At 41.3% G+C, this 23289-nt stretch overlaps 1 protein-coding gene across 8 annotated transcripts in view; it reads left to right on the plus strand.

Annotated features, from left to right (window-relative positions):
- KLF12 (Kruppel like factor 12) overlaps positions 1-23289 on the plus strand; it is a 262604-nt gene that overhangs the window by 60730 nt on the left and 178585 nt on the right. The window contains exon 1 of one of the 8 annotated variants that reach the window (XM_042456790.1): positions 12884-13682. The exons of 6 other annotated variants lie outside the window; for them this stretch is intronic. In XM_042456790.1, coding sequence (XP_042312724.1) covers positions 13668-13682 — 15 coding nt within the window. In that variant the 5' untranslated portion in view covers positions 12884-13667. Of the gene's footprint in view, positions 1-12883; positions 13683-23289 lie in introns of those variants that run through there. One more of the 8 variants, XM_042456799.1, reaches the window with a different exon arrangement.

Genomic DNA, 23289 nt, shown 5'->3' on the forward strand with positions numbered 1-23289 from the left:
TAAAATCACTTGCTTAGCTTTAAAGAAAATGTGAGGAAACCCACCCAATTATTTCAGAAGCTACTTTAAGAAAAGTGCAACTGAAGGGAAATATTTCATTCAGAGCTGTTGTTTAAGCTGGTCTTGGCAATTACAGTCTTGGAAGACCTAGTTCTGTTCATTCCTTTTTGTGAAAAAAGGGGGCTGTTTAAAGCTTTGGCTTTGATCCCTTTTTCCATTCAAGGGGCTGCCTTTGAATGGTATCTGATACCTTGAGAGTTTAAGAAACTGTCAGGATTTCCTAGTGGCTTGATGCATGTCTTGAAGCAAGCCTGCTGTGACTGTTGAGACATGAAAACAGATGGGCAGAAGGGTTGCCGAATGGAACTTCCTTTGGTGTTTCTTGGTTGGCATAATAAAAGATGTGAGACCAAATAAATGAATGTCACTGTATGTGGTAACTTGATGGGGAAAAATGAAAGCAATTTAAGATTGGACATAGTATCTTTTCAGGGTTAAAGAAAAAGGTTTCATCTACTCAAATTGGTTTGTACAAAATAGCTAAAATGTTAAAGTTGGAGCATAAGTGAGAACAGTTGGAATAAGGGTTCTGTTTCTTACCAAGAAATGCTAAATTAGCATTGGGGTATATTTATATCCTTTACACTTCTGACCCTAGTCCTAGTGCATCCAAAGGGTGGGTTACCCATGTGTGTTTATATTGCTTCCTTCACTATATTGGAGCCCCGTTCTGTCTCAGTACTGCCTAAACCTAGGGAAAGCAAATATCAAAATAATATTTCTTAATTATCTATGCACCTCCACTGAGATTGAAATAACACTTCTTTGCTACCATGTGAAGTAAATAACAATATGTTAATAAATGTTGGCCTTTTCCTGAGTGATTAAGATATTTCAGTCTTCTGCTGTTCCATTTTTAAAATAGTAGCCAGCTTCCATTTCATTCCCTACCAGTCTTTTGGCAGATACAGTAGACAGAGGTGAAAGGCAATGACTTAATTTCCTTGTGCACTATCTGGGGAAGATGATAATGCAAGAGAATCCTCCATTTTCATACTTTTTTGAAATCAAAACACAGATGAGAGGTGCGGGTGGCATCTTGCAAAGACAACCTGATGCTATTTTGAGTGGAGAGTTGGAGTTTTTTTGGCTGTTGGTGGCTGAAGAAAAAGTCCTCTGGCTGGCAGTTGTCAACCTAATCCTGGTTGACTGGAGTAAATGTCCACCAGAGGACCTGAGTGTATGAAGTGGATTATGTAGGAGGGGGCAATCCTGAAGGTAACCTGCACTCATACCATGTAGGGCTTTAAAGGTAACAACCAACATTTTATACCTGGCCCAGACACTATCTGACAGCCAGTGGAGTGATTTTAATGTTGGTGTTATGTGATCCCTCCTGGATCAATCTGGCGGCCGTGTTTTGAACTAATTGAAGTTTCCAAACTTGGTACAGAGGTAACCCAATGTACAGCACATTGCAGAAGTCCAGCCTTGAGGTTACCAGTGTGTGCACTGTCATTTTTAGGTTCTCCAACTCTAGGTAGGGATGCTTCCATAACAGCCAAAGCTGATAGTAAGTACTCCTGGCCATTGCATATGTCTGAGCTGTCATCTGGAGTTATAGATCCAGAAGCATCCCAAGCTGCGAAAACACTTTCAGGGGGAGTGTAACCCCAACCAGGACTGGTCGATACACTTCCAAACCTAGGCTAGCACCCTAAATTGGTAAACGCCACTTGCTTATCTGGTGTCAACTTCAATTTGTTCTTCCTTATCCAGGAATTCATTCAGAGGAGACACACTATCCTTAGCTGAAACTGTATCTGAAAGCATACAGAAATATATTTGGGTATCATCAGCATACTGATAGCACCCCACCCCATGCCTCTGGATGATCTCTCCCAGTAGGTTCATGTAGATGTTGAATAGCATTGGAGATAGGCACCTTGTGATATGTCATATAACAGTTCTTTTTTCAAAGAGCAACTATCACTAAGCACCACAATCTGTAATCTGCCTGAGAGATGGGACCAGAACCACTGAAGGCAACTATAACAGGTGCGATACAATTAATGCAATACAATTGCCACCAATCAGGTATTGCTGCAAGTACACTTGAAGTGGTTTTCAAATACAATATAATGGCATCGTGTGATAAGGGTCTAAATAAAAGAGTGACTTTTTCCCCTCTGGTCCCTCTAAATCTTTTTAACAGCTTCTTAAATCAAAGTTTTTTGTTTGTTATTAGGCTTGTCACCTTTTAATTTGGCACATCAAGCCATTTGCAACAACAGGAGCCAAAACAAGTAGATTATCAAGCGACACCTTTCAACTAAAATACCCCCCCCCCCCCAAAATACACAACAGTTGGTTGCTTGAATTGCTAAAGATGGAATTGGAAACAGGTCACTGATGCCTTAGCACTGTTATAGCCTCTTACTATTATCTTTCACAGAAATGATAGTTCCCAGAGTAGCTATGATAGAGTAATGTTATTCACTGTATTGCTACCAAAGCCCCAAAACACACCAGGCAATGACCGCGATTATAAAGCACTGCAAAAATGAGAGCTCTGGAGCTGTGTTTTTTTGAAAGTGGTTACATTTCTGTTGCAGACCTTCCTGATAAGTACACAAAGGTTGCAGTTAGAGGGGGGGGAAAGGCCACATTCCTTTCTATGAATATAAATTTTGATAGCCTGAGGATGGCTAGAACTAAAAGAGTTTCCTTTGGAAGGATGTTCTGGAGTCTTGGTACAGTTGCTGAAAAGGCCTTAATATGATGTGGCCAATTATCTCACCTTAAATCACGCCTGCACAACATACGGCCCAGGGGCTGCATGTGGCCCGTCAAAGGATTTTGGGCAGCCCACAAGGATGTGCAGTGACTTCAAGGCTCCTCCATTGCTTGGTCTCCTCCTGAGAGGGCTGGGAGGAGTAGGAGTAGGAGTAAATGTTCACTCTGCAAGGTTCTTCCTTTGCCCAGCTTCATGGTTTCATGGCTGAGCTGGGAATTGAACCCTGGTCTTTAGAGTCATAGTCCAACACTCAGACCACTACGCTGCACTGGCTGTCACCTTGGCAAACACAAGGAGCTTAACTGAAGAGCACTGAAGGAAGGGGGCAGCCAGCTACTAGAACCTTTGGCCTTTCAATTTTAAAATCCCTTCCTCTCCACAGATCAGAGTGGAGGAATCCAGAGAGCAAACAGTACCCTTAGAATAAGCCCAATCTATGAGAGGGAAACCTAGCTGAACAAGAAAGCCCCAAGGACCAAGAACACACACCCTTCCTCCCATTTTGCCCACTGATAGATTTCCATATCATTTGCTCTGGATGAGGCTATGAAAGTATTACCATATAAAAGGAAGTATAGAACGCTAGACAAAAGAAATCTGGCTAGTGCCAGTCATTCAAGGCTTGTTTATTATCCAGAGCTAGTGCTGAATTCAGCTTTAGTTTTTTGTTGTCTCACAGCAGGTGTACTAACTCAAAAGCTACTATATTTAATTGCTTTTGTTTTGTAGGTTTTTTTGTGGGATTTTTTGGCAGGCGCTATAGGTGTTCTAGAAGAGTTTATTTCTGATGTTTCATCAGCAGCTGTGGCTGGCATCTTCAGAGAATGCTGGCATGGAAGAACAGTGGGGTATACTGTATATACAGTTGGTTGAGAGGAAGTGATTTGCATGTTAATCTGTGTATTGTTCTATTGTTGAATGGCTAAGGCCTACAGGGTGTCCATTTACTTAATGATCCATTGTCTGCTGGGAATCCCCCTCACTTGGGGTGGTTTTCATTTGCATTTGCTGAGACCTGATTTTGGTGTTTTTTGTTCATATATTTCTACACTTCGGGATCTTATCTAGTTCCTCCATAGCTGCCCTTCCAAGTCCTAGTCTTCTACTGGTTCTTGACTGTTGTCTTTGTTCTGATTGATGTGTGAGCCCAAGTATAGGAAATCTTGACATATTTTGGTCTCTTCATCATCATCTTTAAAATTATGTAGATTGTCTGTGGTCATAACTGTTGGTCTTTTGATGGTCAGCTGTAAACCTCCCTTTGCACTTTCTGCCTTGAACTTCTTCAATAATCTTTTCATTATCTCTGATATTTTCTGTTGGTATAGTGGTGTCATCTCCACAACTTAGCTTGTTGATGTTCCTTTTTCCAATTTTCATGCCTCCCTCCTCCTCCAAGTCCAGTATAGAAATTAAATAGCATAGAAATTAAATAGATAGGGTGATAGAATACAACCTTGCCTAATCCCCTTGCCAACTGGAAACCATTCCGTTTCTCCATATTCTGTCCTAACAGAAGCCTGTTATCCTGAGTACAGATTATGCATCAGGACTATCAAATGTTGTAGCATACCCCTTTCTTTAAGAGTGATCCATAGTTTTTCATGATTTGTATAATCAAATGCTTTGTTATAGTCCATAAAGTGTATGCTGATCTTCTTTTGGAATTCCTTAGTACATTCCCTGGTTGTATTTTTGTTAGATAGATAATTAGATAGATCTGTGGCTATGGGCATTCTTGTGTGCTAACTGATCTGCACTGTATTTATCTGTTGAAATTTTAGATTGTTCTGCTAATAAGCTAAAGTTGTACTTTTGACAGTAAAAGTTTTGGAACATTGTAAGATCTCCAGAAGCACTTTCAACTGTTCTATTAGAATGACTTAAAAGGAGAAGCCATACCAATTACTATTGCTAAAGATAAATGTTACTTTAGCGCCCCCCCCCCCCCCCCAAATTTCACTCCATCTCCTTTATTTTCCTGAAGGCAAATTTGAAATGCTGCTGTCTCCTCTAAGTTTTTAGAAAATAAATGTACCGTTAACCTCCTTGAGCAGCACCTTTCTTCTCTTTTGACTTCTGACCCACAGAAGATTAAACACATTACTCTGTGACCAAATAAGGTATTTCTGAGATCTGTATTCCTCTAATAGAGGTTTCCTATTAGGATAGGTTTCTAGCTATGGACATTAGAAATAACATGCTTAGGATGTGAAATATACTCTTTCATAAAATCTGCTCTTTTTCTTTTCTTTTCTATTACTACTAGTTTTAAATTGTATGTTTCAGACTGCAGTCCTGTATCCAGATACCTGGGAATAAACCTCTGTTGAACTCAACAATCTGCTTTCCTCATGCATACATATATCTGTGCATAGGTTGTTGTTCTTGTTCTTAGTAGAACTTTAAAATATTTACTGTCCTTTGCAGGAGAGTAGACCGTAGATGAATATGGTTTGAAAAACTTTATGCAACTGAGTATTTTTAAAGTATTAATTATGCCTTTATGATTATGCCTTCATTTTAGCTAGCATTTTATCGATCTTTACATGTAAAATAAGTTTTGTCCAGCTTCACACTACTGGTAAAGAATCATTGTGATAGGGATGTAATTCTTCACTTAGGCGGGTTACAGACCACCGAAAAGCGGCGGTCTGCTGCTGCCGCCGGTTGCAGCGTCCGGGAACCACAGCAGCCAAATGGCGCAGTTCCCGGATGCCGCAAAGGAGCTCGAAAATTGCGCTCCTTCCTGCACCCCGGAAGAGACGCAGCAAGTGCCGAAGCATGCACTTGCGGCATCATTTGTGGGGTGCGACGTGCGGACGCAGTGCGTCCGCTACGTCAAGATGGCGGCAGCTGCCGCGTGGAATGGTTAGGGGCATCTGGAAGAGATGTTCCTTTCTAACCCTAGTACTGACTGAGTCCGTGCTAGGGTGCTCGTTTGTAACAGGCCTTAGTTTCTTCTTGAAAGAAGCCACAAATAATTTTAGCATTTTTTGTCTAGCTATGAGAAAGTGTTCAAACACTATGCAGTTTTTGAAGATTATTCACAATTCAGGGCAGAAAATAATAACATTGTAATAGAAGAAGCTGTTTCCAGTGCAGAAAATGCTATTTTCCATTCAAATAACCACATGTAAATTCGGCACAAAATAAGAACCTAATTACAGCATTTTCTGTGTCGCAAATAGCTTCCTCTGTGCAGAAAATAACATTCCTGTGTGGAAATACTGTTTTTGCACAGAAAACATTATTTTCTGTGGAGAAAAGGCCTTTTTATGCTTTAAAACTGCTTTTGCACTCTTGAACTGCAAAGATTCTTGTCAGTCCTTCTCATCAGGGTTCCTCAACATTTGAGAAACATATTTTCTTGATTGTTTTTCAAATATTCCTATTATCCCCACATTGTGAACAAAAACTATTAATTAACATAGACCCATGTAATATTTAGGCTGCATTTTGACACAGTGGAGATGAGCCTAGGTGAGGCTTGTGCTTGTGTATTTCCTCTTCCTCTCTTTTCCTCCAGCTCACTGGGAAGGAGGTTGGAAACCTTTGCCTCCATTTTTAACACAGTTCAATATTGAGTTAACATCCAAATCTGGGAAAGGTATGCGTAGCTGTGATTTACTGATGCTTGCAACCTTGCATACCATGCAGTTTAAACTGCAAAATACAGTTAAAATGACCCTCTTTTCCCTACTGAACCAAGGTTTGACATGTGCAGTTTCAGATACCATAATGGAAGCTCAGAGGCTCATTTCTGTGAATCCATAGTTAAGATGAATAATGTCTTAGTTTCTCTGGGTTTATGCATAACTTTACATCCAGCATAGGATACACATACCTTGTGGGCTTTGTGCAGCTTCAAGACATTTTTGTGAATGTAAAGGTGAAGGCTTTCATGGCCGGCATCCACAGTTTTTTGTGCGTTTTTCGGGCTATGTGGCCATGTTCCAGAAAAGTTTCTTCCTGACGTTTCGCCAGCACTGTGGCTGGCATTCTCTGAAGATGCCAGCCACAGATGCTGGCGAAACTTCAAGAAGAAACCTTTCTGGAACATGGCACATAGCCTGAAAACCCCACAAAAAACATTTTTGTGAACTCCCAAACACACACTTTTTTGGGGGGGGAGGAAGGGGTCCCAAGTATGATTACCCTTTCAGCAAGTTGCAGCCTCCCCCCTTTGGTGTTATTTTAAAAAAGCAACAACTAGGAAATGTGCCCCCCCCATTTTTCAGTTCTTGTACAACACTTCCCGTGTGACCTGGGGATAGGAAATTGGGTGTCAGATCCTTAGAGTCAACCCCCTCCTCTAAACTTTGGTTAGTTGAAAACAGAAAAAAAATTCTTGAGGCTGTATCAGAAAAACAGAAGGAAGGTAGATTCTCCATGCTGACCTAGGCTCATTTTTCTCATGATGAACCATATTTGGATCATTTTGCCAAAATGCAGCCTTAAATAATAATTTCTTGCTTTTAGTTTCATATAGGTTAGATTTCTGGCCTGCAGTGATGCATGGAGCTTTTTGTCAATTGAGATCTGTGGATAAACTGATGCTGAATTCCACTGAAGTGCTAGTCTTTCTCTGAAGTCCATGTATGAAGTAAAGCAGGGCTTTCTTTCCTGTCTAAAAAATTACTCAACTTGAAACAATGTATTTTTGTCTGACGAATACTGGGATTATTTTTTTCATTTAAGGAGTAAATCAAAGCTGAATGGATTGAAGCCCTCTCCTTCACCTTACATACTAACTGCCCTATAGCGCATATACCGCCTGCTTGCTTTTAAAACATGCTTAAGAAGTATTGAAATTTTCTAAAACAGTTTTCAGTTTATGAACTATCCACACTGAGCTTGTTCCCAGGTTCTTTTACAAAACAGCTTTTGAAAATACAAAGTGGTGGGGGTATGTGGTCATTGCCAGAATAAATTTGTTTCCTTTCACCCATTTTGTTGTACTGTCTGTATTTCCCCATTTGAAAACCATATGAGGTTTCAAATGTTCTGTGCATTCTTATGGCTGAGGTACAATCTGAACTATGGGCACCATGGTTCACATCCTTAGTCAGTGCATTATTAGCAGCTCTCAGTATGATGAATGTGAAGTCATGAAACATCAATGCTTTCGAAACACTGCATTTAGGCTCGGCGAGGGGGGGGGAGCCAAAGATCTTAGTAAATAATGTCTATTCATTTCCTAGATTAAAGACCATCTTAAACTCAAGACTTGCCCATTAAAAATGCTCACTCTGAGCTCTCACTGGCTCTTATTTTTTCAAAAGAAAAACAAATCATAGCTGTATTCTGGAGAAAGTCTCTCATCTTATTTTCCATTAGTTGCCAACCCACCTTATGAGGCTATACAGATGTTTTTCATGCTGTCAGAGAGTGAGCTTCCATCTGTCACCTAGCAACTAGCATCCCATTTTCCTGTGAATCTCCACTTCCCTTTTATTTTAGTGAACATGTTGAAATTTCAGAAAACCAAGCATGTTTATCTTACAGAAATATTGAAGGGAAGGCAATCCTGGCTTAGAAGGGCAATACACAGAAAAAGTTATTTGCTATAATGCAGTCTTCCCCCAAATGGTACCTCCTACATATGGTAGATTACGGCTCCCACCATCCCCAGACATTAGTTTTGTTTTCTCAGAATGATGGAAGGCGTAGTCCAGTGTTGTAGAAGGTGTCGTGTTGGAGAAGACTGCTACAATAATTTGAAACCACATACATGCATACTTTGAAATAAATTAGTCCCTGATGAAGGCTTTAACAAAAAATGCCACAGCCAAGAAGGCCCTCTCATATTGCCCTCATTGGTGGAACATATCAATAGTTTTAGAGAATCCACTTTGGATATTTGTCCAAACTTGAAAGATGCTGACTCTATTTAGGGGAACAGGATTCACAGCCTTGTATCTCAGCCACCTTTGGGTGGATAAATAGAGCAGAAGGAGTCTGGGAGAAATTTCATGAGCCCAATGAGGCCTACTCTGAATCTTGCCCACAGTTCAAGGCTACAGTGATACGTAGCCTCAATGTGGACTAAAAGTTAAATTCGCCATTGGCCATGGTTAAGTGACTTTTTCACATCTTTTGTCACCTTTGTGATGTTTGTTATGTACCAGAAATTAGAATTTTAAAAAACTACATTGGGCCCTTGGTATCTGCTGGAGTTTGGTTCCAGGATCTCCCGTAGATACCAAAATCAAGTCCCATTATATACAGTGGCACAGTAAAATGGTGTCTCTTATATAAAATGGCAAAAATCAAGGTTCGCTTTTTGGAATTTATATATTTTAAAAATATTTTCAAAGTGTGGATGCTTGAATGGATGAATAAAAAAATCCATGCAGATGGAGGGCTGACTTTTCAGTTCTAGGCTTGGGCATACCAGTGAGAAACACAGTAATGTGCAGCTTTATTATGCAGTGTGTATGCGCGTGTGCAGCCCTGAAGTAGTGAGATTAGATCAGTATAAATTGTCATAGTGCAGCTCAGCTTGATTGTGGGCACAGCTGTAATAAGAAGAATTGCCAGATGAGTCGGTGGCAACTCTACTTAACTGCACACTGCTGATTGCCTGTAGGGAACAACATGACAGCATCCAGCCGTCCCTAGCAAGGAGAAGCCAAGGTGCACCGTGGGGTGTGCATTTTTCAGTGTGTATTGGAAAAAACCAATAGACGGTGTGCATGTGTGTGTGTGAGAAAAACTGGAAACAATTACAAGTCAGAAAGCTTTCCTTTGTGAGACAGCCCATGGAGCTCTTAAAATGTAATGTGTGGGTCATTTAAGAAAGCATTATGGCTGGTTTATGTCCCCTCCCTGCCCCACTTGGCTGTATGATGTCATGGAAATGTATATGCTTTGCATGCAGGAAACTTGGCTGAAGGGACCAGCTTGGATAATGGTGCAAGGCTGGGTGGCTAACATTTCCCTCCAAAGTATGTTTCCAAAACAGGAGAAGGAGGGTATTTTTTTAAAAAAAGGAAATAGAATGCTCAAGGCTTTTTGGCTCTGGATTATAGGCCAAAGAAAACTTGCCTCATGAAATGGAAATTCTGAGGCAATTCAAAAGATGCCAAGAAAGAGAAAATGGGGGAAGGGGCAGTTTCCATACTACAGTATATCCAAGTTGGAGCAAATAGTGTTCAATATATAAAGCAGTCCAAGCCCTACAGCATTTTATTATTTATTTATGGCATTTATACCCCGCCTTTCAGCCCTAAAGGCTATTATTATTTTTAATTAGACAGTTCCCTGCCCTCAGGCTTACAATCTAAAAAGACACAACACAAAAGTAGAAGAGAATGGTGGTGGGGAAGGGGATCAGGTCCAGCAGTTCTTCTCTCCCTCTGAGGCCTGGACCAAGGCAGATGGACTGGAAGGAGGGCTCTGCTTCTTAGTCCAAAATTAAGTTGGTTACAAAGGCGGGTTACAGACTGCCAGTAGGGATGTCCTGAGGATGTCCCAGTTTGAAAAAGGGGCATCTCTTCCAGATGCCCCAACCCTATCACGGACAGAGTCCGTGACAAATGGCAGCGGCCGTTCCACATGGCCGCCACCATATTGACATAGCGGACGCTGTGTGTCCACACGTCGTGCCCCAGAAGTGATGCCACGAGTGCGCGACTAGCGCCTCGCGACGTCTCTTCTGGGGCCCAGGAAGGAGCACGATTTCCACGCTCCTTCCTCTGAGTGTCCGGGAGCTGCGCAGTTTGGCTGCTGCGGCTCCCAGACGCTGAAAGCGGAGGCGGAGCCAGACCACCACAATCCGGCAGTCTGTAACGCACCTAAAATTCAGCATATGGTTTATTATCTTGATTTTATGCCTTTCTGCCTCTTGTCTTTCTCTATGGTGGTATATTGCTAATCTTAGTACCCTAGAGAGGCAACTACAGTGGGCCCTTGGCATTCACTGGGGTTTGGTTCCAGGATCCCCCGTGGATAACAAAATCTGTGGATGCTCAAGTCCCATTAAATACAATGGCACAGTAAAATGGTGTCCCTTATATAAAAGGGAAAATCAAAGGTTGTTGTTTGGAAGTTAAACTTTTAAAAAAAAATCAAGCCGTGGATGCTTGAATCCATGCATAAAACATCAATGGATAAGATATCGTGCCCCATGCAAATTTACACCACAAGGGCATATACAGTTTTGGAAACTTACTGTGGCCAATGAATTTAATAAGAGGAGTTGGTTGTGGCTGTTTTCCAAAGATTTTTCCACTGCTTTCCTGTGTTGCCACTGCAGTATTAACCTTTTAAAAAATCCTTTTTTAAAAAGGTAAAAGAATATTTTAAAAAGGTAATTGTGTAATAAGTGTATGACATCATACCATGATAGTGTTATTACCATTTAGTGAGTGCAAATTAAGTGGTTTCTGACCTGAACAGTCTGACACAACAGACTGGCATGATAAACACTTTCATTTTTCAAAGGAGAAAGATATCAGAAATGGCAGGAGATAGCAAGCTTTGAAAAACAAAAGTGTTTATCATGCCAGTCAGTTGTTTCAGGTTGTTCAGGTCAAAAACCACTTAATTTGTACTCATTAAGTGGTAATAACACTATCATGGTATCTTTCACAGTGCAACATCTGGGCACTAGTGGGTGCACTGTAATAATATTGTGCTGTAATAGTGATATTATGAGTTTGAGTGAAGCAATTGACGAGTGAAACAATTGACGAGTGTGATAAGCACGTTTGTATTTTTTATAGGAGAAAGACATTGAAATGGCAGGGGATGGTGTGGTCTGTTTCTCTTCCTCTACCACCTCTTGCCATGAGAGATTTGGGCATTGATAGATATCCAATAATGATGTTGTGCCATAATAGATTTATTATGGGGATATAGAATAACATGAAAGACAAGGCAGGGTGGTGATAATGGCATTAGCGTAGATGAAAAACTGTGAAAATCATACTGTTACAGCACATGTGTGTGATACACAGCACCAGCAATTAGCTGTTGTTGCGAGTACAGCTGAAGAAGATTTTGAATGGTATAACCCGGCCTAGCATCAAAGGCCTCAATTTTTCTCTTCTGCCTGATCATTCTGTGGCTGGTGGAGAGTGGGAGGGCGGGGAACTGGAAAACCTTCTTGCTTTGTCCATAGTTGTTCTCAGAGTAATGACATCGCCCACCAAGACCCTGGTGAATCTTGGCAGAAGATTTCATCAGACTGCATCTGGCTATAGGGAACAGACATTTTTACTCACCCTCCACAAGACATGGTAGGGCCACTGGGGGGAAATTGCAGCATAGCTGAGAGTCCTGGAGCATCGCGGGCAGGGACCTATAGAAGTGGACTTCCATATGTACGATCTTGGCGACTGAAAGTTACTTAATTACCTATGAACATAAACTGTATTCTATGTGCATTGATCTGACATGAAATCATAATGATTGGCATATTAAAAGTACAGTTCATTTACAAAATAATAATTACAAATTGAATTTCCTTTTCCAAATTTTATTTGATTACAAGTGAAGTTACAAGGTCCAGAACTGTAAGGAGCCTCTTTGATTTTGTGAGAACTGAGAAAAAGTAAGAATAGAAGAAACCATCAAAATTCATAAAACAAAGAACGTTGTTTTCTCTTGTAGTTCTCCATTGTGCCAAGCAGACATAAAGCATTCATTCTCTTAAAAAGAACTGAGAAAAGGAAAACAAGAACATGAATTGCAGAGATATGGATACCACATATACCTTCCTTAAATGTCTTGCTGTTACGTAGTCTATATTTTTTTGGGGGGGGGGGAGTCATAAACCTTGTCTTAAATACTATATCATTCTAAAATATAAAACCTTTTTGTCATTTAAAAAAAACTTCTGGGCAAAAAAGCTTTGGGGAAAACTAATCTTTCCCTCAATTTTTTCCCTAGGCCTTCACCCTCGTCTTTCCTGTATTGATTTTTGGCTTAGTGATATAATCTTCCACATGTTTATATGCTTTAATTATAGGAGTCTGTACCAAAAATCTTAATAGAGCTTCCATTTCAGCAAAAGCAGGTGCCAGAAAACAGAGACTTAATGGATAGGGACAGTTAAATGCTTTTGGGGTGGGGGGATGGGTGTTACTATTACAACTTGTGGCTGTAGCTGGAAGGGATCATTTTCTGCTGTGGCCATCAAAATGTCTTAAACTATCTATGTGATGGGACATATTGTGATGATTTCGGGTCTGTCAACTGATGACACAATGTGACCAAGCTTTCCTATCTTTAATTCAGTGTAAAATGGCTTTATTTGTTACATCTGCCTACCTTTTGGTTTGTTTTAACAAATGCTAGATTTGTTTATGGTTAGTGCAGTCTCTTGCCTCTTTCCCCCTTAAATGTAACTTTTTGCAGCTGCTAAAGAAGCCCTGAGGCTGTATTACTGTCTGTATTAAATCTACAGCATGTCTTATCACCAAGACTCCAGTAACTGTGGGAGTATGTGTGTTTTACTGTCACATCCAGGCACTCTTTTTACATGAAGGAAAATAAGTGCTCTTGGATAGTCTCTGTCATTATTAACTTTGTTGCCTTGGTTTTTCACAGAAACATAAAAGGGATGAAGTATATGAATCCCAGGAGTGTGATCTGGTCTGGAGCATCGCTCTGTGCTCTCTTTCTTTGTCAGATTCTTTCCAGTTTACATCAGGCTGAAGTAAAGAGAGACTCGCAGGACTCCTCATCACCATCTGTTATGAATACAGATGTCCAGGAACAAGTAGCAAAAAATGGCAACATTAAAATGATGGATTTCCTAAATAGTAGCAATTGGGGGCTGGAAAACATCTAATTAACAGAACATTCCAGGCCCGGATGGTACCAGAAGATCATCTAGTCCCAGAGACTGGTCTTCACAAACATGCCATGGTTGAAAGTAAGGAAATTTGGCTTTGTAAATTGCCTACGTGAGAATCAGCCTGGAAGTCATATGGACACTATGAAGTCTTTGGAGGAAGAGGAGGGCATCTGTGCAGTAAAACCAGGCAAAGAAATTCTTCATGTGTGTAGCAATGAAATGCACTACTGCATTGTCTTTCACTCTGCTTCTGTTGCCCTGTAATGAGTTATGACCTATATGGCTGGGTCCAGACCATCTGAAAGACTGTGTCTCCTTTTGTAAGCCACTACCACAAGTGTATTTAGGGAGAGCAAGGGAGAAAGCCTTGTTGGTGGCTGCTTTCGAGTTGTGTATCTCCATTCCATGGGAGGCTCAACTGTCCCCCTGTCTACTCTCCCCTCCGACTAGCAAAGACTTTTTATTTAAGCAGGCCTTTGTCTCTAGGTTACTGGGATGTTATTCTTTTATAAGTTTTTATTATGTTTTAATGTATTTTAAATGGCTGTAACTTAGGGCTGTAAACGAGGGTGCACCAAGATGGCGCCTGTGGCATGTGGTAGGGTTTGAGAGTGTGTGAGCCCTAGTTGGGCCCAGGCTGGCACAAAATGCCAGTCTGTCCAGTCCCTTAGTTTTGTTTTTGTTTTTAAATAAAATGATTGATTTCATAGTTTTAAAAAAAATTGTATCAAAAAGGTTTTGCTGTGCTTTGTCTTTAATTTCATGTGAGTCATCTTACGTCCTGTACCAGGAGAAAGGTAGGACATAATTAATTAATTTAGACAATTAAGCATTGGTGACCGTTCCGTCTCAGAAATGGCAGCCTGTTGTGAGTGTGTCTCAAGCCAAGTCCAAAGTACAGTGGTACCCCGGGATACGAAAGCACCGCCTTACGAAATTTCCGGGTTACGAAAAAAATCAATAGGAAAAAACTGTTCCGGGTTACGAAGGTTATTTCGGGTTACGAAAAAAATTTTGGTGCTTTTCGGCGCTATTTCGCACGAAATCGCGGCTTTTCCCCATTAGCGCCTATGGCTTTTTTGGCTTACGAAGGATTTCGGGTTACGAACGCGGCGGCGGAACGAATTATTTTCGTAACCCGGGGTACCACTGTATGAGAAGATGCAACTCTAGTGCCCAGTGCAGTACATATACAACCCTCCCTCTATATTTGCGGAGGTTAGGGGAATGAGACTCCTACGAATATGGAAAAATCGTTAATAGCTCCACCTCCCACTCAGAAGCTGGTTAAAATGGCAGGGTGGGTGGGGGAAGGGGAGCAGGAACCCACACTCCTTCTTTACAACCCTCACATCCCTTTAACTGGCTCTCTGCCCCTTTACCAGCTCAATCGCTTCTTTCCCCAGGGGTGATCAGACAGGGAAAGGGAAGAGGAGCCTCCGTCCCCACAAGTTGTAATGGAACAGGCAAAAGGACTGGGGGGGGAATGGAAGATCCACCTCCCTTTGCCTCCTCAATTGCCCCTTGAACAGCCTAGGGAGCTATGGGGCAGGGAATAGATCTTGGAGGGATGGAGGCTCCTCCTCCTTTTCCTGGCCATTGAAATCCATAAGCATCTGGATAATTTCAACCAGAAAGAAGAAACCCTTAAAGTGAACAAAATTTGACTACCAGTCCTGAGGAATAGCAAAATAAGGACTCAGCAAATGCAAATGGGAAACCACTCAGAGTCAGGGGCTTTCCCAGCAGATAATGATCACCAATTAGCAGACACTAATCCTCTTTTGCATTAGCCGCCCAGCCTGAGGCCTGCCATCAGCAACAGAACAACACACATGCAAATCACTTCTGCATTCCCAGGCTCACACAGTATGTATATACCCACTTTTTCCAGGCAAACATTCTCTGAAGATGCCAGCCTCAGATGCTGGCGAAACGTCAGGAAAAACTTCTAGAACATGGCTACATAACCTGAAAAACCCACAAAAAACTATGGATGCTGGCCATGAAAGCCTTCGACTTCACTTTTTGGCTTTTAGTTGGTCGTGTCCTCCATTTTTGAATGTCCTACAATGTGTCCTACATTTTCTCTTACATCATGTCCTACATTTTTCCTACACTTTGAGGGGCTGTGGGGGGGTTACAATATTTCTCGCCTAGGGTGACCAAATATCAAGAGCTGGCCCTGCCCAAATGCTTGCTGTTATGGCATCCAGGCCATCCTACAGATTGGCCATGTGGAATTATTGCTCTCACTGAAATCATGGAAACTGTACATAAGATTAATTTGTGATGCACTCATTTTGTCTCACTGCTTGATAATAGCTGGACTGGTCACATTGTTCTGGCTAAAATGCAGCAAATATAGAATCATTTGACAAAACACAGAGACTCTAAACATCTTGTCGGCAACTAGTTTCTTCAATAGCCAGACCAGTGTTAAGTGGATAGACGATGGATGAGGACAAGTGACTCCCAGTCATTTTCCCAGAGTGAGCTACCAGTAGGTCCTGTTGCATTTCCAGTCAACATTGGCATCTTGGCAGTGGGAGCAGGAGGTATCAGGTATCAATTGTGACTCCTGCTTGTAGCTTATGGGGGGAGGGAGTCAAAGAAGTAGTCCTGTTAGTCTCTTGTAGGAAGAAGGAGGGGAAAAAAGAAATGTGGAAGAACCTTTACGACTAACTTGTTCCTATTTCTGCGTGAGCTTTTGTGGATATAAGCCCACTTCCTCAGATGAAGTTCCAAGTGAGAAGAATTGTCCATTTTGAAGCACCCAGAGCTTGGTTTCAGTACATCTCTTTATACCTGCTAGAACAAAAGTACATAAATACTCTTAATATCTTAATCAACACTACTATGTGTTTATGATGGATACCTGAGACATAAATGGCTGTATATAGTATAAATAGGTTATCCTGGTTTGTTTAGTTTTTGCCTGGTAGGACCATGATCCCTTAGTAAGCAAATAGAACTGCCTTCTATTACAATAATACAGATTCATCTTTACTATCCTGTCCTCAACTAATTCCCAATATTTTTTGTTACGTCATCACACTCAGAAAGTTGGGAATTGCTTTTAAAGAGGCAAAAGGAGAAGACAAAGAGAAGGTTTCAGTGTAGAATTCTTCTGTTCAGGGTCCCAGCCAGGTACACTGCTGTTACTGCTCCTATGCCTACATTACTGTCTTCAGCTGGACACGTTCTGGTAGACTGCTTCTGTTATCTTCACCTCTTATTTGGAAGTTCAGAAGCTTCAGCTGGTGCAAAATCCAGTAGCCAGAGTGTTCACTGGTACATCGAGGTCTGACCACATAACCCCTGTATTAAAAACTTTTCACTGGCTGCCGTTCAGCTTCCGTACACAGTATATGGTGTTGGTTATTACCTTTAAAGCCCTACATAGCTTGGGCCCGAGTTACTTGAGGGAACGCCTCTCCCTACACAACCCCACCCTCACTCTCAGAATGGGGAAGAACCAACTAGAATTACAAACAACTATATTCGTTTCAACCTCTCAAAGAACTTTTACTGTGGCAGCTCCAAAATTATGGAACAGTCTTCCAGAAGAGATCCGTCTTATCACCTCCCTGGATGCTTTTAGGAGGGCAGTTAAGACGGATCTCTTCCGGTGAGCTTATCCACTTGACCATATATAAGAAATATTGTCCCTCCCTTCCTTGACTATAATTTTCTATTCCACTGTCGATCTTGTTAGAACCTGTTTTAATTGGAATGAGTACTTAAATTTTTATTGTAATTTATTATTGCAATTTGTATTTTACTGGGTTGTGATCCCGCCTCGATCCACCTGGGAAAGGTGGAAAATATAAACGTCAGGAAGAAACTCTTCTAGAACATGGCCACATAGCCCGAAAAACCCACAAAAACTATAATATAAATCTTTAAATTATTATTTAAGGGACAGGTGTGTGGCTTGGGGTGGATACATTGTTCAAGATCCTACATCAAGCGGGTAGAATGTGAAACTTTGCTTGCACACTTTCATGTCCTTCCTCCTGCCCCAGCATCTGTCAGACTCCAAGAGGGGCCTCTGTTGCTGCTGCTTATCAGTGGGAAGGGGAGGGAGGAGGAAGCAGTTCAGATGAGGAAGAAGAAGCTGGTCTCAGCTCAGAGAGAGGAAGAAATGAGGGGGGACTTACAGATGGCATGTACCCTCTTTTCTTTCTCCTTCTCCTTCTCCTTGGAGCTCAGACCAGCTGCATCTTCCACATCTGAATTGCCTCCTCTTTCTTCTCTCCAGCAGCAGAAATGTGCATTTATGCCACTAACATTATCCCGCTCATTGTAGCTACTCTAAGATTAATTAAAATCTTGGAATCTTTCAATGATTTGTATGGGTAGCTTTCACTGATCCCTGGGGACTTTTAAAATTAGCTTCTCAGTGGGAATCAGGAAATATATCCAGTCAAGGAGAGGATTTTCTCTAGCCTTTTGAAAATACTTATGTATATTTTCCTCCTTCCTCCTTTTCCAGCTATGTCATTTCACTCCCTCTCTCACATCCTTTTGAGGGTTTTCCTTTCCTTTCAGTTTTCTGTGGTGATTTAGGTGGTTGTTGTTGCTGCTGTTGCTGCCGCCTATGTTTTTTGCTTACAATTTTTGTAGCTCTGCAAGCCTAGGTGTTATTCTCTGTTTTCTAGTATCTCCCTCTTATATGAGGGTGATGCAGTTTTGATTATATTTGCATAAGCACGGGACAAACTGCATTGGAAATAGAGGGGATGATAATGTGAATGGAGTAGATGATGTACTATATATAGATGAGAGAGCCAAGTTCACTTTGTGGGTTGAAGAGTCTATGACAGAATGACCTTTCCCTAGTTACAGCTTGGCCTGCAGGTACTAAATCACCAGAGGATTTCATTCAAATAGGAGCAGACTGTGCCTTTAGGGCCTAGAGAGACAGAGACAGAGAGAGAGAGAGACCATAAAGCATATATAACTTGCCATTTTAGGGAAAGTCACATGGTAGTGATTTTGCAATGATTTTAGGAATCATCACATAAATAGCAATGAGCATATGGAAACTTGTAAACACACTAGCTTACAGAAGTTCATGGAAGGCAAGTTTCCAGCATTTCTCTTCTTTGGTGTACCTCACTGTTGTCTGAATATACACATATCTACAGAAGAGCACATGAAGTGCAACACAAAACAGCATTTGGGCTATGTGATATTCCTAATTCTTTATTTAGCGAGAGTCCCCTGCCAGCTGTACGTATTTCTTGAAATGTCTGTGTCGGGGGCTCTGGACAGGGTGAGTGGGGTAATAATTCCAAATCAGGCTTGACTTCCAATTTGAGGAAGTTCACAGAAGAACAGTTTTCTGTTTCTCCCTTTCCTCCACAGCACCTTCCCATGTTGTATTGTTCAAGAGACCCATCTTCTAACCTTCTGGAAAGATGGCTGCAGTAGGGTGGAAAAGTCAGGAGACTTTCCTTCTGTGAGCATCCATATTAGCTTACCTGGACCCAACCTGGTGTTTGGATTGTGGGTGCCATTCTTTGTCAGGCAGGGCAAATAGCGGTTGGATTCATCTGGTATAAAGAGCTTTTCCTAGCCAAAGTGTTTAGGACTAGTAGAGTGCATCAGAGTAGGAGTGTTAAATGACAATTTATTTCAAATTAGAAAATAAGAAGACTGCTTTTGTTTTTCTCAAGTGAAAATTAACTTAGATGGGTGGCTAATCTTATTGACTGCATTAATTTCACTGCTGCTTAGCTGCTCTTTGGAGATTTGCATAATGGATGAGATATAGATGTTCCAGTCTGCACAACAGCAAGAGTTTATTCCACTTCAGTGTGCATAACCAGTGTGTTGTTTTAATAACATGATTGCTACAAATAGCAAAGATAGCAGAGCAATGCATGTGTAATTTTGGGAATCGGAGCATGAGATGTCATGAACTGACTCTTGTAAAAGAGATCATCACTTTGGTTTAATTTGTTAATATGCACACAACTTTCCCAGGAATGAAAAGTGACCCAGTACAATCACTTGAAAAGGAACAGCCTGAAATAGTGATTGATGATTGCGGTGTCGTAGTCTTGAAGTAGCTAGTTTCAAAGAACAAGTTACTAATAATTAATTCTTTATAACTAAAGAATTACATCCCCATTATAAGTTAATGAAGAATAATTTCTCTATCTGGAATGTAACCCTTTAACTTTTCATTGCATTTACAGTCTTCGGAACGTGATTAAAAGGTGGAAGAAGACTATCACATGATTGAAGTGCAGGCTTATGCCGTTCTTTGTGACATTTCCTCATGTTCCATTGTAGATGTTGAGGTGATAACAAGGTGAATAGGAGGAAACGGTGTTTTAGACCCCAGGCTGGAAGCTTGCTTTACTACTCTACTATGTAAATGTTTGTTAATTTTTAAATAACTAAACATTAATAAATATAGGCCTGTTACAGACTGCCAAAATAAAGCTGCTTAGGGTCTCTTTGGAGGTATCCTGTTTAAATGATGCATGCATCCTAAAGAATCCGGAAGCTGCACCAAAGCTGCACTCCAGTGCTTAGGAATGGAGTGTGGCTTTGGTGCGACCTCCGGACTCTTAGGACCCATGCATCATTTAAACAGCATACCTCCAAAGAGACCCGAAGCAGCTTTATTTTGGCAGTCTGTAACAGGCCAAAGTTACTTCTGAGAATGGGAGTGAAAATTAATTACAGTGGACCCTTGTTATACGCTGGGGTTTGGTTCCAAGATCCCCCGTGTATAACAAAATCCGTGTATGCTCAAGTCCCATTAAGTATAATGACATAGCAAAATGGTGTCCCTAATAAAAAATGGAACATCAAGGTAAATTTATACTGTTTTGGAACATTTTCAAACCGTGTATGCTTAAATCTGCGTATAAAAAATCCGTGTATAAGAAGGGCCGACTGTACCTGATTTTTTGTGGGTGGGGATATAAACTAGAGCGCTCAGCCTTCCATCTTTTTGTAGGTCAGTAAAATGAGTACCCAGTTTGTTGGGGGCAATTGGTTTACAGACTGTAAAGTGCTTAGAGAGTGCTTAGTTCACTATGAAGCAATATAGAAATGTAAATGCTATTGCTATAACAACTACACTGGTCCCTCCTCATTCGCGGACTTGGAGTCTGCAGTCTCACTCAGGCAAAACACTCATTGGATCAGATCAAAATCCATCTTTCCCAGTATACTGCATCCGAGAATGGACAGTCAGACATATTGGGCCAGTTACCAACACAAGGTTCAGTGGTGATACTTTTTAGTCACCAGCACTTGATCTTTGTCGTATATCACCATTTAACAGTAGTATCTAATAGCTATTGATAGGGCTCTCCATTAATTTTTCTAATCCTTTACTAAACATATTTGTTTAATAAACACTTTTGTATATGCTATAGCATAAGGCAGCAGTATGCTACCTGGTGATCTCTAGATATTTTGGATTATAGATTCCATCAATCATAATAGTGGCAATGATCAGAGACTTGTGGGTATTTCAAAACATATGAAGGCTGCTGGTCTCCTATCCCTGACATAAGTTATTCATTAGTAATTTTGATACCAATTCACTTGATTTATGGACTTGTGAGGTCCATGAAGTTCTGTTGTGCTTTCCTGTTCATTCCAACTGAGATCATCTCAAATTATTCCTGGGAGCCCCCCATGTCTCTGAGTATTAGTGAGCTAAATGTAACCATGGCAAATACCCTAGAAAATGTTGCAGTCATCCAGCAATGAACATCAATCTTTACATTCTGGAAGGGCTCAAGGAATTTCTTTCTGACTTGGCTTTTAAAGCCAATTTAAATGGTTCGATTGTTTTACTACAATTTTACATGGTTATTATTTGCTTTTAATTTTTCTTTATAACAGCTGTGTGGGTTTCAAAAAGGCAGTATAGAATTACTTTAAATAAATGCACTTGTATAAGAGTCAGGGTTATAACTGGGGCCAGTATAAACCCTAACCATGGTTAAGGGTGATGGCAGATGCAGTTCGTTGAGGAGAGGACATGTTAAACAGGAGACATATTTTGGAGGAAGAAACCACACAAACCTGGTCTCATTTGGAAGGCGCTGGAGCCTTAATGTCTATCCTGAACATCAACATTTGAATTGCATTTAGAATGAGACATATGTTGCTGTGAAATAAGTAACCACTCACTGGATTGAATTTATTCAGCATTTTTGAAATGAATAGCTGAAAAGATAAATGATGGAAGTCAAAGTTGCAAAATCTTTTCTTAATAGCTGGTGATTTATTATTCCTGTCATGGAACAGCGGGTAGTATAGCTGTTCTTTGCTATAATTCAGAATGGTGCTGGATTTATTGAAGTGTCTGCGCAGTAGTTGAACTGTGTCTCTCTCTTGTACTTTATGGGAAATGAGCATGGCCCATGATTACCTTCAACAAAGTAGTGGGAATCAGGAGAAATGGCTTAAAGGTCTATGGGTTGTATTCCTTGCAGTTCTGTAAAGTAAGTCACCAATAAGGTCATTGCTGGTCAATACATACACAAAGTAACAACAAATATTTTCAGTCCATGGGAAGCAGATCACACATATATATATATTCAACTTATTCTCACAATGCATATGAAAGATAAACTGGAAGTACCTAAGAAATATCACAACAGGCTTCAGCAAAAGCAAAGGGCCGCTACTCTAGGATAGTGAAAGGGCACATTCAGGAGATTATAGGTTCAGGCCTCCAGAGTTTCCACTTACAAGGATCTCAGGCTGAGAAAAACCTTTGTGTACAATCTTGTGGCTTTTTAGCATAGGAAAAAGGGAGATAAAGGAGGAAGTGGTTGTAGTTGTTGTATGCCTTCAAGTCATCTCTGACTTATGGTGACCTAAGGTAAACCTATCATGGGGTTTGGGGGCGGGAATTATTCAGGGTGGGTTTACCACTGCGTTCTTTTGAGACTGAGTGATTGTGACTTTCTCAAGGTCACTCAATGGGTTTCCATGGCCAAGTGGGGATTTGGAGCCTAGTCTCTGGGTATACCATACTGGCTCATGAAGTGATAGATGTGAATGAAACTATATGTGACATGGAAAGAGTGGATAAGGAACCTCTCTCCTAATATTAGAACCTGGGATCAGCCAGCAAAGCTCAGTGTTGAATGATACAGAACAATAAAAACAAGTACCTCTTCACATGCCTCTTCCATTAAACTGCGGAATTTGCTAACAGAAGATGTAGTCATGACCATCAACTTGAACAGTTTTAAAAGGAAATAGAGACATGGAGGAAAGGGCCAGCAATTGCTACTAATCATGGACTGTGTTATCTCAAGTATCAGAGGTAGAATGCTTCAGTAAGGACCTTATTGCATCACACTCTTAAAACAGGGCTAGGTTACTTTAACTCAGGGATAGGCAACCTTTTTGAGCCAGGGGCCGGGTTGCTGTCCCTCAGACAACTGGGGGACTGAAGCCGGGGGGTGGAGCTTCCACCTTCCGGGGGCGGAGCCGCACGCCGAGGGTGGAGCTTCGATCCTCCTGGGGCGGGGCCGCATGCCAGGGGCGGAGCTTCCACCCTCCAGGGGCCAGGCCTCCTCCTCATTGCCAGCCCCTGACGGTGCCCCAGGCCCGGTCAGAGGCCGGGAAAGAGCCGGCGGGGGGCTGCCAGCGCTGGAGGCCTTCCCCTCTTTGCTGGCTCCTGACGGGG

Source organism: Sceloporus undulatus, chromosome 3 (genome assembly GCF_019175285.1).
Source record: "Sceloporus undulatus isolate JIND9_A2432 ecotype Alabama chromosome 3, SceUnd_v1.1, whole genome shotgun sequence".
Classification (NCBI taxonomy): domain Eukaryota; kingdom Metazoa; phylum Chordata; class Lepidosauria; order Squamata; family Phrynosomatidae; genus Sceloporus; species Sceloporus undulatus.